The following is a 13,146-nucleotide window of genomic DNA, read 5'->3' as shown; positions in this document are numbered from 1 at the left end:
GGAAGAATAAAGGGGGCAAGTCAAGGACATGTACTAAAAAGGTCAGAGAAGCGCAAGAGGCTAGCGGACAGCTACATCATAAGTAGATTAGAGAGGAGGAAGAGTCTTTTCCTATTTTCGTCTGGGCAAAGTAAATCACATTTACCCTTCACTTTGGAGGAGTGTAATGAGTTTCTTCAGATAACTTCAAGATTGAAATATCAAGTGTTGATGATTTATTTATTATGTGTTTGTTTTTCATGGCGATATTTGACTTTGGGAGGGTTGTGGTTTGGTTTGGTTTGGTGTTTTTTTTGTTCTGTTTTTAGGGAACATTTACTTTTGAGATATTTTCTTGATCCACCTCCATTTCTGTTGTCTTATATTGGTATTTTGCCTCTAAATACCAATGAGTATCTCTTAACAATGAGATTTAGTTCCTTCCATAAACCTCAAGTGGAAATTGTTATTTCCTTAACCAGATTTGACCTCAAGTCAGCAGGTTTTCAAGTGTGCAGTTTGTAAGAGACATTATATGGTTTTATTGCTCTTGGTACCAGGATATTTGGCAGTTGTGTAAATATTAAAACCTTTCAGATTTAATATTTGTATTTATTTCAGATTTGCCTGAATTGTGTCTCCTCCTAAGATCAAAATGTTAAGCTCACGTTCTTTTTGAAAAGAATTATGGAAAACAAAAATATGAGAATTTTCTTTATACTATATGGGATTTCTTATGTTTTTTAAAGATAGCCATAAATCTTAAGTTTTCATTTACTCAATTGCTTTTATTTGACCAGTTTTGTGATGGTGATAGACTACTTACTAAAACAATGTCATGTACCACTTAATAACAGGGATACTTACTAAGAAATATATCTTTAGGTGTTTTCATTGTGTGAACATCAGAAGAGTGTACTTACCCAGACTACATAGTACATCACCATCATGTATACTGTTTGTTGTTGTCCCTGAGGTGCATAACTGGATAAAGTTGCCTCGTTGGGAACATCTAGTAAACATAAAAACAGCTTTCTGTATATATGTGCTCCAGTATTTTTTGTTTAGCTGTAATTTTATAAAGCCAACTGAATTACATATTAACTAAATGCTGTTCCAATAAAGGAACTAAATAGGAAAACACATGTTTTCTTTCTTCCCAACCTTTTATTTTAAAAAATGTTTATACTGTTAGAAAAATTGGAAAAATAGTACAGCAAATACCCATATTTATGTTTTTCTACCCAGAATCACCATTTTTTTAAAGTTTGCCATACGTACTTTTTGTATATACATGTTTTATGTGCCTGACACATTTTCAGAGTAAGTTGCAGGCTGGTAGCTCTAAATAAATTATTTCAATAGCAGCTGCGCTGCGGGCGGGGTTTCCTCAATGGTTAAGCGTTGACCCATGAACCAGATATCACTAGTTCGATTCCCTGAAATTGATTAAAAAATATTTTTTAAAAAATAATAGATTACTTCAGTAGTAGCAACACAAAGACCGCATTTAAGTGTGGAGGGGTTTTGTTTTAATCCAGAGCCTGTTTAAGATTCATGCATTATATTTGGTGGTTGTGTCTCTTTAGTCTCTTAAATTCAGAAAAGTTGTCCTGCCTAGTAAAATAACTACTCATGAAAGCTCATTTTCTTTGCATTTTGTGTTTCACTGATCTTGTTGCTTAGAACCTCTTTGGTAATTGTTCTTTATGTCCTTCATCAGGTTATTTATAATATAATTGTGTTGTACTTTGAACACATGTATTAAAACTTTAAACATGTCATTTAAAAGGTATAGGTTAGTCTTTATATATATATATATATATATTAGTGACCCGGTGCATGAAATTTGTACACGGGGGGGGGGGGGGTGTCCCTCAGCCCGGCCTGCAACCTCCCCAATCTGGGACCCCTCGGGGGATATCCGGCAGTCGGACATCCCTCTCACAATCTGGGACCACTGGCTCCTAACCGCTCACCTGCCTGCCTGATTGCCCCTAACCACTCTGCATGCCAGCCTGCTTGCCCCCAACTGCCCCCCCTTGCTGGCCTGATCGTCCCCAACTGTCTGTCCCCCCCATGCTGGCCTGCTTGCCCCCATCTGCCCCCCACTTCTGGTCTGCTTGCCCCCAATTGCCACCCCCCTGCCGCCCTGCTCGCTCCCCACTGCCCCTCCCCCGCCTGCCTGCTCACCCCCAACTGCCCTCCCCTCCTGGCCTGATCACCCCTAACCGCCTCTGCCTCGGCCCCACCACCAGGGCTTTGTCCGGAAGGACATCCGAAAGGTCTCCCAGTCTAATTAGCGTATTACCCTTTTATTAGTATAGACGTACACATACATTTATACATATATGTAGTGTATAGGTTACTAATAAGGAGACAAATCTTTGGGCAGGTCTTAAAATAATAGTCTTTGCATTTTATTTAAAATAGGTACTGTAACAGATACACATGAATGAGCGATCAAAAAAATAGTGGCCCCCACCCACCAGTCACTACCAGGGAACTTTAGACTGTTTACATGAAGCACTTTAAAAAAAAAATTAAAGTATAGTTGGCCATGAGGCACTTTTTAAACAAAATTTGGAACATTAATAAATTCTTTAATTGAGCCCTAGCCAGTTTGGCTCAGTGGATAGAGCGTTGGCCTGCGGACTCAAGGGTCCCAGGTTCGATTCCGGTCAAGGGCATGTACCTTGGTTGCGGGCACATCCCCAGTAGGGGGTGTGTGCAGGAGGAAGCTGAATTGATGTTTCTAACTATATCCCTCTCCCTTCCTCTCTGTAAAAAAAATCAATTAAAATATTTTTTTTAATTCTTTGAATCAACATGTTTATATCTTCACCTTAGTTAAATTATGTGGGGGGGGGTTATTTTTTATTAATAGAGATGATATGCAAAGAAATAAAAAACATTCTAATTTTTTTATTACAGAGTTTTCTGACACTGGTGAAAACTTGAATGAGCAATTCAGATCCTCTGCTTTTGTCTTTATAAGCTGTACTTAAGTGGATATAGTTTTGTATTAAAAATGAGGGGATTTGATCAACAAGGGCAGACACAGGATTATTCAAAGGCTTGGGAGGAATATTATAAGAAGCATGGTATTGTCTTTATTAGAAATGAGATTCTTTTGGACTTTTAATTATGGTTACAGTAATAAAGTTCTGTTTTCTCAAAGGTCAAGCAGTTCCTGCTCCTACTGGTGCTCCACCAGGTGGTCAGCCAGATTACAGTGCAGCCTGGGCTGAATACTATAGACAACAAGCAGCCTACTATGCCCAGACAAGTCCCCAGGGAATGCCACAGCATCCTCCAGCACCTCAGGTATAATAAATTTGCTGATGTTTTAAAAACTCCAGTCATGTTTTCTGCATGTTTACTATTTTGTTTGTTTGGGATTGATTATGTTTGCCTTTTTAATTTTTATATGGCAAAATATAACTAAACGAAGGACTATGGTGTACTGTTGGGTTGCTTTTGGCTTTGTTTTTTTATAATGCTTTATGGCATCTGAGTGCTGAACATTTCTATAATGCCTTTAATTTTAAAAATAAATTTTTTTCCCCCAGGGATTTGCAAATCATGCAAGAAGCCACCACCATTTATATTAACCAGTTTTTCTTTCTTAAAGGATTCACTCCTGAGTTAGCTCCATTTAAAGGATTTTCTTTAACTTTTTGTGTATTTCTTATGTATCTCTTCTGCACAGGGCCAATAATAAGAAGTGGACAATACAGTATTTGCTTCATTGTGTGGGGGAAAAATACCTTTGTTAAATATATGGATGCAGACGACTTGATGAAGATCTTAATTTTGTTTTTGGTTTAAAATAGTAGTTTTTTTTTTCTTTTGAAAATGTACAAAATATCTATCACTACTGATAGGAGGTTAATATTTCTGTGTAGAAATGAAAATTGGTTTGTTTTTAGTATTTAGTGTAGATGTACACATTCCAGCAAATGTATTTGCAACTATTATGTGGTCAATGCTTTGTGATATAAATGTACTTTTTCAATGTATACTTTCACTTTTAAAATGCCTGTTTTGTGCTTTACAATAAATGATATGAAACCTCCTGTGTCGGTAAGTTGGATATGTGGGTATTTAAAGAATTCATAATTTCTTAGCAATGATAAATTAAGATACATATACACAAATATATAAGCTTTCCCCATGAAATATTAATTGAATTTTTAAACACTGGCATGTTTTTTTTTCCCCCCTTACAGTATAGTAGTAGATTGGAGGATCTTTTCCATTTATTGTATTTGGCTGTTTCAGCACAAGTAATCCTGATATCGTCTTTTTTTTTTTTTTTTTTTTCCTTCTGTTTGATTAAAAACTGCATGTGTGTACAATGATCTTTTGGCATACTTCCATTGAATTAACAGTGAAATTTCCTTTTATACATGACCACTGTTTCAGACCTGTACTGCTGCTATAACAGTTAACCTTTCTGTTCTTAATTACTTGGTTTCCAAGACTGTTTCAGCATAACTAACTTTAAACAGTTTTCAGATAGTGAATATGAGTAGTCTAATAAGAACAGTTTTTTGTTTTTTTTTTCATGTGAAGCAACTCTTTCAATGTATCGATATTAGTGTGTTTCTTTCTAAATTAAGGGTAGAAAAGTGAATAGTTTAAAAAGTATAATAGTTACAGTTCATCTGCCATTGAAACATTATTGGGGTATGGAAATGTTCAAGCTCTTCTTTTTTTTTCTTTTTGCAGTATAGATAAGCTTTGTTTTGTAAATGCACAAGTCAGTCATTGAATCAACTTAATTTTTTTATGTACTTGAAATCATTTTATTACTCTATGACACTCATGCTGAAGTTTTGATATTTTGTTGAAATCCATTGTTTTACTCTGCATATTTGTTGGCTCTTTGCATATTAATATATTAGACTACATGCAAATACAGTCTGTCTTGCCATTGTCTGTTGAAGTGCAGGTTTGATCCAGCCAGTATAGAACTAGCTCTGTAGGGGTGAGGAGGACTGTGCTGTGTATCATCCTTGATTGTGTTCCTTCAAGGAGCATTGCACTGTAAGTACATCAGAATGACAAATTGATGAACTGCAACAGTATCTTTTTGTCAATGTTCCACATAATGTAAATGCCATACTTTGTGTGAATATTATGTTGGAATACAGTGCTGATATCTTGGAAAACCATAACTGCTTCTTAATTTAACATAGAATAATACATAGGTTTTTTTTTTTTTAAGTGAGCTCAATGGGTAAGTATTTTTTATATGCTTTAGCTATAGCTAAAGAAAACTGATCATTAACAAAATTGAATAGTATTACTCATTGGTGCTCCTAAAATATATTGTTTTTCAGTATAATATATGCATATTTTGTATATTAATAATGAAAGATTTACAATGTATCAGACAGAAGTGGTTTTCAGTTTGCAAATATATTAAGCAATATAGCAGTTTTAACACCATTTCATAAATATGTTCTTTCATTGGTAGGGAGCACCATTTGTTTTGAATATACTGTAAAGGAAGATGTACAAAAACATAAATGTTGAGATTACCTAGGTTAGAAAATTAGCAGTACAGTTCATTGTGGATATTTTGAAATGTTTTTGATTGTTTTATAGAAGTTAGAGTGACTTCCATTACCCTTATGTAGATATGGATATATAGCTCAAGTTTGAAGCTTAATCCTTAAGGAGTTAGTTATTTGTTATCTTTAAGAGTAGGGTATTGACATGAAGAATATCAGTATTTTGCATGATACTGTTTTATAGATGACCTTTAGGAAAGTGGTACATTTATTAATTAAACTGAAGAGATAGTTCAGTTAGATTCAATATCATAACTCACAAATTGGAGGCTGTTGATTTTGATTCATTTAAACTTTAAAATCTTTATTAATTGCAAACAGTGCAATTATTTATGCTTCACAGTGCCTTCCCAGACCTTCCACCTTAGGTTCTGCTGCAAAAAGCAACAGGTAAGCACAACCTAAGGACATATATAAATAAATATTTCAATACATTAATGTTGTCCCTGTGAGGTTTTTGTGGTTGTGTATTCAAAAGCAATCTGCTACTGCTTCCCCAAAATGTATCTTGTTATTTATGCTACTATTTCAGTGGAAAGTCTGTAAGTTGTTCAAACAGCTGTTTACATTTCTAGGTAATGTTTTTTATTTTATTAAACAAGAATGATGAGTAGATTGCTGCTGTAATTGAACTACATCATCCTTTGTCATCTTTTCCCATAGAAAAATTGTTACATTTAAGAAAAGGCAATTACGTAGATTTTAAGATTTAGGAAGTCACTTGGTCAGAAAGTTCAACAGCCTTCACAATCTATTTAAGATTGATAGGACATTTTCTTTGCCCTCCAAAGCTATGTGGTCTTTATTTTTTTCTTATTCTTGAACTAGAGCAATTCAGTAAGGCCATTTTGGGTGAGAGTTTTATTATGTCTTCTTTTTAGACAGTTTGGGTTTTAAAACTTTTATATACACTGAAAAAGGAAAAAATTATAAAGAAAACTGGCAGTATGTTTTGATAAAAGGCATGTGCATCAGTGAAATGGTAACTGTTTAGCAAATAACCTTGCATAATCTGTATAGCAACCAGTATTTTTCTGATTTATAATATTTTAATAACTGACGCTGAATTTCATTTTTTTGCCAGTTTAAAATGTTTGTGTGTTCTTATTGATGATTTTAACTGGTACATATTTTGAGTTAAGATGAATGTTTTAAAGCAGCATCATATCAGTTTTGTTTATTCTATTTCTAAAATGTGCTGATCCTTTTAAAACTCCTGCTTATCTCTACAACAAAGAAAAATATTCAAAAATACTGCCTTCATTTTCACACACAGTGCTGAAGATGCTGCAAGCACCAAATCATAGCTCATAAAATCAGGTCCTGAGATAGTTACCCATAAAGAGGAATCCTTTGAGTGTATGCCATTGGTGAGCCGATGAGCATGGACCATAGAAGGGCTCAATGTAGAAGGTAAAATTGGCGAATCATAATTGAGAAATATGAAATGTATTCCCATACATAATATGGTATAGGGTATAATGTACCTGCTTTTGATCACTTCATTTTAAAGTGCTATTCACTTGCTCTTAAATGTTCCATGAACTGTTAAGTTTCATAAGTTATGTAGTTATTGCACCACGTGTGTGTGTGTGTGTGTGTGTGTGTGTGTGTGTGTGTGTTTGATAGTCAATGATAGGTATGTTAAGATAATATAAAGGAGCTCTTTGAACTTTCAGAGATTGTCAAGTTTGGGTTAGCTGTAGCGTGCATTTTTACAAAAGAAAATATAGATGAATGCTAATAGATATTGGAGCATTGTTTCTGTCTTATGAGAATTTTTTATCATTACCACAAGCCTTCACTGATACTGCAAGCATTTTTTTTAATGGCGCTAATCTTAACCTTGAAATTAATGGAAAGCAGAAAAGGTGAGCCAGTTGGTTTGAATGCAATGGGTGTTCGGAGTGGTAGAAACAATGTTTAGTTTAGATTGAAATTGAACTGATTTACTTTATTTTGCACTTAAAATTTTGAAAAATTTTTTAAAGATCTGTTAGTGTGATACTTAGAATTCTTATGTTTTGATGTTTCTTTTAGAAATGAGAAGTATGCTTTTATTTTTAACGAAAATGGTTTTAATACTAGAACTAGTCATTTAATACTAGTTGTTTATAGACATTGTAAAATATATTGTTAGACAAATACCTTTGTAGTTAATTCAGAAGGGTGGGTTTGTGTAGAAGTAGCAGAGTACCTTAAGAGAGAAATAGGAATATACGTAGGAGGGATAACATGTCATTTGTGTGAATACTCTGCCAAGAGAATCAGTTCTATCTGCAAAGTTGTCTGTTGTTTAGAATAGGGATATAGAAATTAGTAATCAATGAGGATGTCTTATTTTTAGTTCTTGAAAATTCTGCCTCATTTTAAAATGTATTTTAACAATACCTAAAAAGATAATTTTGACTCTGAAAATAACCTTATTTTTTGTTTAGTCACTTGAGTTTTATTGCCACAGTATAAACTTCTGAGGGATTTTTTTACATTAGTGTTTCTAAGCAAATAAATCCCAGGGTTTTATTTTCTTCATTTATACCCCTATAGAAACTCTTAAATGTACTTGCACATATATATATTTTTTCTTATGCATGCTCGATGCATTTTCGTCCTGAGAAAAGTGTTCTCTACAGAAACTACCCGTGTGTAAAAAGAAGATTGGCTTAAAATGGCTACTGTGATGGGAACAGTGTCTTAGGGAGATGCAGCTTGGACTGGAGGTAAATTGAATACTTTACAAACTGTGGTTTAGAGTTTGCTTTAATGACATTGTATGTAAAAGGACACATGATTGCTGTAATTTTGTATTATGGTTTCCTCAATAAAAAAAAATAAATGTACATTGATGAATATTATAAGGGAGTGTTTTGTCTTTTCTAAAATACTGAGACTTTTTTTTTTTAATATAGAAGTTATTTTATTATGGGTTTACATTGTAAAACAAAATTGTCTTCCAGAAAATTAAAATATAAAACAACTTGATGATAGAACATGGTAGCTAATTATTTACAAACTCATTTTAAAGACCAGAATTTAAAATTGAAGATTGTGCCATTCCCACCCTTCCCCCACCCCCCAAATCCTCTTGGATCTTAAAATCTTCAATTATATTGAAAGTGTTTTCTCCTGTGTGACTACTAATACAGAGTTTCTCATTGAAATGTCATTTGTTCAGGCAAGGTCACAACATAAATTGGTTTTATAAGCTTGAACATATATTACACACATTTGAAAAGTACATTTAATATTATTCTCAACACTCAGAACTCTGTATAGGCAGTGGTTTTCATCCAGTTTTCTCTGGCATTTGTTTCTTAGAAGTCTTTAATGTCGTGTTTTTCTCCATTCTCCTCCTCTCCCATAAAAAGAGTGGTATCCCAACCCCCTCCTACATCTGCTTCAGAAAGGCTCTGAAACTACAACCAAAACGATGTACTAAGGGAAACTCCCACTCAAACTGATAGGTTCCAAATTCACTGTCTCGGCTATTTCAGACTAATTTTAGTTGTAAATAGCTCATTGATGGCATTCTTTCATGCAAAATAATGTGTTGGTTTTGATACTTTTAAATATTGCTGTGAACTTACGGTAAATGCACAGCCTAAGTTCTGATATAATTGAGTAAATTTCCCACTTTCCCCATTAAATGTGCATTAACTTATGCATAATATGGCGATGAATCTGGTGCTCATTTTGAAAGGAGGAAGGTATTCTTTAGATGAGCTTGTGTTTTTGAAGACGGTTATGAAAAGGAATAAGAAGTCAACATTGTGGCACTTCTGGTTTCCTTTTTTGGCCCCGCCACAGAAAAGATGGATGTAGTAAGAAAGTCGGAGAGAGAAAGAGAGTTCCAGGCAGAGGGAAGGGGAGCTAGTAGTCATCAGCTAAAAAAGAAGAAGAAAAGTGATTCTTTTTAAAGGGAAAAATTTTAAAATAGAATAAAAGTATTAGATTTTTTTTAAAGTGATTAATTCTTACTTTCAATTGTAAGAATACAGGTACTAGCTGCGGAGCCTTTATTGTTGACAGCTTTACACATATACTCTCCTTCATCTTCTGGGAAAGTTTCTGGTAAATAAAGGCAGTAAGTTTCTCCTCTTTCGATATATTGGTAGTCTTCTCCATCCTGCAATATTTCTCCTTCAAACCACCATGTAATTTCTGGTTTGGGTTCTCCTGTTACTTTAACTGTAAATCTAACAGGCTCACTATCTACAACCGAAGTATTTTTCAGAGGCTTCTTGAACCACGGAGCTCCTGACCTGGTTTGCTCTTCATCTTCGATAATGGAGCCATTCATGATGCTACCCTCCTCTTCTTCCTCCTCTTCTCTTTTCTATATTAAAATTAATGCATTCAAGTGGTCACTTTCAGTATAGCAGCATTTTCAGTACAGTAGTTTAATCACAATCTTTGAGGTAAATAGGTTTTGGGGGGTTTTTTTGCCCTCAGAGTCAAGAGCATGTAAGTAAGCTGTGCACCACTTAACAACAGTATATTCTTAGGACTGCATCATTAGGTGATTTGGTCATTGTGCCAATATCATAGAGTGCATTTACACAAACCTAGATGGTATAGCCTATTGCTTCTAAGCTATAAACTTGTTACTGTACTGAATACTGTAGGCAGTTGTAACAGTATTTGAATATATAAACATCTAAACAAAAGGTACAGTAAAAATAACTATGAAATGTTTCTAAAACAATCCAGTGACTTATTAAAATGTTTTTTTACCCCTCATATAAAACTATGGCTTTTAAGAGCATCTTTGGAAAATAAAGGCTATGTTTGGTACCTTTTGTAGTGCTGCATCAATTTCCTTTTGTTCAAACTGCATACGTAGTAACTTTTGTTCTTCAATTCTCCTTTGTTCTTCTTCTTCTCTTGCCTTAGCCATTTGTTCAAACCTAGCTTTCATATTCACTTTATGAGTAAACGGAGCCTCACTTTTTTTTGCAGGCTTGACATCAACATCTTCTTCCTTTACAAAAGTGGGCCAAGAATAAGAGTTGCTTGTTTTTCAAAAACCAAGAACTAAGTATTAATAGTCCTGAAGTTGTCATTTATAATAGGCACAAAATAATTAACATTTTGTATACATTATTTGTGCTACACTATAGACAAGTTCTCACTATACCTTAGTTTGGGAAAGATGAAATTTTTATTTGTGAAACGTTATCTTAACAAATGGAATTCTTTTCTCCCAATGTAAAGATCATAAAATATCAGTGGGATCCCAGTATCTTTATTTCCCCAACTGTCAGTGTTTGTTGACCAGACTGAGTAACAGTGGAGATACTATATATTATAACAAAATACTCCCGTATTTCCCACTTCATGATTTCCTTCGTCACCCTACTTAGTTAATAAGTGTCGTTCCGATGTATTCCATCCAACAAATTTATTGATGGTCAGATGGCAAAGAGTGCAGGTAGAATAAATGTGACAACAACTTCAGGTAATGACGAATTTAGGAAAATCACTGAGGTGAAGAGTGGTTGTGAGTCATCTATTTAGGAGTAAGAGTTGGGAACCATGGAAATAAAAACTGAGTAACTTAAGAGTAGTGTTTCAACTGTCAAATAGTGTGAGTCAATAAAATCAAACTATAAAGCCATCATGAGATCACTAATGGCCTTAGTAGAGTGGGGTCATGTAGATAACAGTTCATGGTTTCTAAAGTACTTTAGTCATATTTGACAGTTTTGAAACTAGGTTTTTGATGGGTCTGTCTAAAGATACCACCATGTATATTACAGAATAAGGAAATTGCTCTAGGGTACTACATCAAATAAATTTTGAAACAAGCTGTAAAGTAGTTTCCTATAGTAAAAACCTGATTTATGGATGTTTTACATCAATTTGAGGTACTGCAGCTAAGTTCCAGTGCATGTAGGAGGAGGAATTAGAATAACTTGGATAGTTTTCCGACTTGTTCTTGAATCAGATTTTTACGTGATGTTGGGAAATCCTTGTGCATCAGACACACAACCAGATACCTGTTGGGTAAATTCTATTATACATGCCATAATTTACCTTCGGTTGATAAACATGCCTGCCTATAGCTATTGCTAATGAAGGATGTTCTGGGGGTTTTGTTATTAAAGTTTTTAAATAGGCTAAAAAGTATATGTTAATAAGAATTCCTCTGAAGCTAATTGGGGGAAACTTATGAACAGTCTTTCTGTTATTAAATGCAATTGTTGCCCTTTTTTTTGAGAGAGAGAGAGAGAGAGAGAAGAAGCATCGATTTGTTGTTCCACTTATTTATGCATTCATTGGTTAATTCTTGTATGTGCCCTGACAGAGATCGAACTCAAAACCTTGGTGTATTGGGATAATGCTCTAACCAACTAAGCTACCCAGCCAGGGCAATTGTTGCCTTTTCTTGAATCTCTGAAAAGCCACATTTTAAAATGTTACAGAAAATGAGTCATAGTAAAAGAATAACTTTTGTTCTCTAAGTGCTTTCTTAAGAGGACATTGACACCCCAGCACATGAATATTAAGGACAGTATAATTAGGCAGTAAATTTAAGATAAAAGGGAGTATAAGGAAATGGTTTTGGAGTATACCTTATTAGAAAATTGAACTACAAAGTCAAATACTATAAGGCAATTAAAATATTTAAGTACCAAATGAGGTACGGATTAAGGGCTACGGGAGCTGGAATGGAATTCCTTGATTAGGGAAGGTTACATGAATGAGTTGGTCCTTAAAAGATGTTTGGAATAGGAGATGAATTGAACATTGACATTTTCTAAAGGTGAAAATTAGATACATGATTAGAGGGATGAGGGGGGCAGTCCTATTCTGGAAGTTGATTGCACTCAATGCCAAAACTGCTAACAAGTTTTTAAAGAATATCTCAATGACCTTTAATATAGAGGGTTATGATCAGAGGAATGTCAACATTCTTCACAGGAAACAGTGTTCAGGGCATCCACATGGGTTATAGATCAACTATGTCCTAGTATATCATTTTAAACGAGAACCAATAAATAGCAATAAAACAAGAAGTAACCACCTCTTTTCTTTCTATCTTACATATTTTATAGGGCTAGGTATTACTGCTCTGAGGTTTCACTACCTTTAACAAAGAGAATCAAGTGCATGCTTATGGAACTTTAGATAGAGTGACATTTATCTTTCTAAAGAACCACCTGATATTTTAGCCAAACAAATGTTAAATGTTGGTGTTCTCCAGGGTTTTATCATTTACTTTCAAACTATTAACTGTTTCAAGATGGTTTTATCTATTTCTATACTTTCAAAGACTATCCATAAAAGTGACAATCCCTAGCTCCTGCCTCGCACCTGAGCTCAGTACCTGTTTCAGACAGCTTTTACCTTATCTAAATACAGCTCAAACAGTGCAGTCCCGGTGTCCAGAACAGTCCCTCGGACATTTAAGGCTTTCAAGTAAGTTTTTTAATGCATGAATCAAAAACCATCTTTAGATTCAGCATGATCTACCTATAAAGATGCTAACTTGACATGACTCCATGTTTTTAAAATCCCTTCAGTGCACCCCAATAAAACAAAGTTCCTTAACGTGTCACCTGTGACCTTTCGTGGTCATCTC

The 13,146-nt window shown here is 34.4% G+C and overlaps 2 protein-coding genes across 24 annotated transcripts in view; one reads left to right on the top strand and one right to left on the bottom strand.

The window, feature by feature from the left end:
- Positions 1 to 8,413, top strand: part of FUBP1 (far upstream element binding protein 1) — a 40,135-nt gene extending 31,722 nt beyond the window's left edge. For 12 of the 18 annotated variants that reach the window (XM_054721109.1, XM_054721108.1, XM_054721103.1 and 9 more), the window contains 4 exons: positions 3,161 to 3,306; positions 5,905 to 5,951; positions 6,838 to 6,974; positions 8,195 to 8,413. In XM_054721109.1, the coding sequence (XP_054577084.1) occupies positions 3,161 to 3,306; positions 5,905 to 5,951; positions 6,838 to 6,868 (224 nt within the window). In that variant the 3' untranslated portion in view covers positions 6,869 to 6,974; positions 8,195 to 8,413. Of the gene's footprint in view, positions 1 to 3,160; positions 3,307 to 3,551; positions 3,655 to 3,691; positions 4,061 to 5,904; positions 5,952 to 6,837; positions 6,975 to 8,194 lie in introns of those variants that run through there. The other 6 variants (XM_008139456.3, XM_054721110.1, XM_028142475.2 and 3 more) reach the window with 3 other exon arrangements.
- A 78-nt stretch (positions 8,414 to 8,491) lies between these two features.
- The window catches only part of NEXN (nexilin F-actin binding protein), a 41,344-nt gene continuing 36,689 nt past the window's right edge, over positions 8,492 to 13,146 (bottom strand). For 4 of the 6 annotated variants that reach the window (XM_028142463.2, XM_028142464.2, XM_028142465.2 and 1 more), the window contains 3 exons: positions 10,357 to 10,542; positions 9,540 to 9,897; positions 8,492 to 9,445 (listed from right to left, as the gene is read on the bottom strand). In XM_028142463.2, the coding sequence (XP_027998264.2) occupies positions 9,432 to 9,445; positions 9,540 to 9,897; positions 10,357 to 10,542 (558 nt within the window). In that variant the 3' untranslated portion in view covers positions 8,492 to 9,431. Of the gene's footprint in view, positions 9,446 to 9,528; positions 9,898 to 10,356; positions 10,543 to 13,146 lie in introns of those variants that run through there. The other 2 variants (XM_008139453.3, XM_008139454.3) reach the window with 1 other exon arrangement.

This window comes from Eptesicus fuscus, chromosome 9 (genome assembly GCF_027574615.1).
Source record: "Eptesicus fuscus isolate TK198812 chromosome 9, DD_ASM_mEF_20220401, whole genome shotgun sequence".
In the NCBI taxonomy this organism is placed as follows: Eukaryota; Metazoa; Chordata; class Mammalia; order Chiroptera; family Vespertilionidae; genus Eptesicus; species Eptesicus fuscus.
Note: the sequence above shows the minus strand (reverse complement) of the source record. Positions and strands in the feature narration are given on the sequence as shown.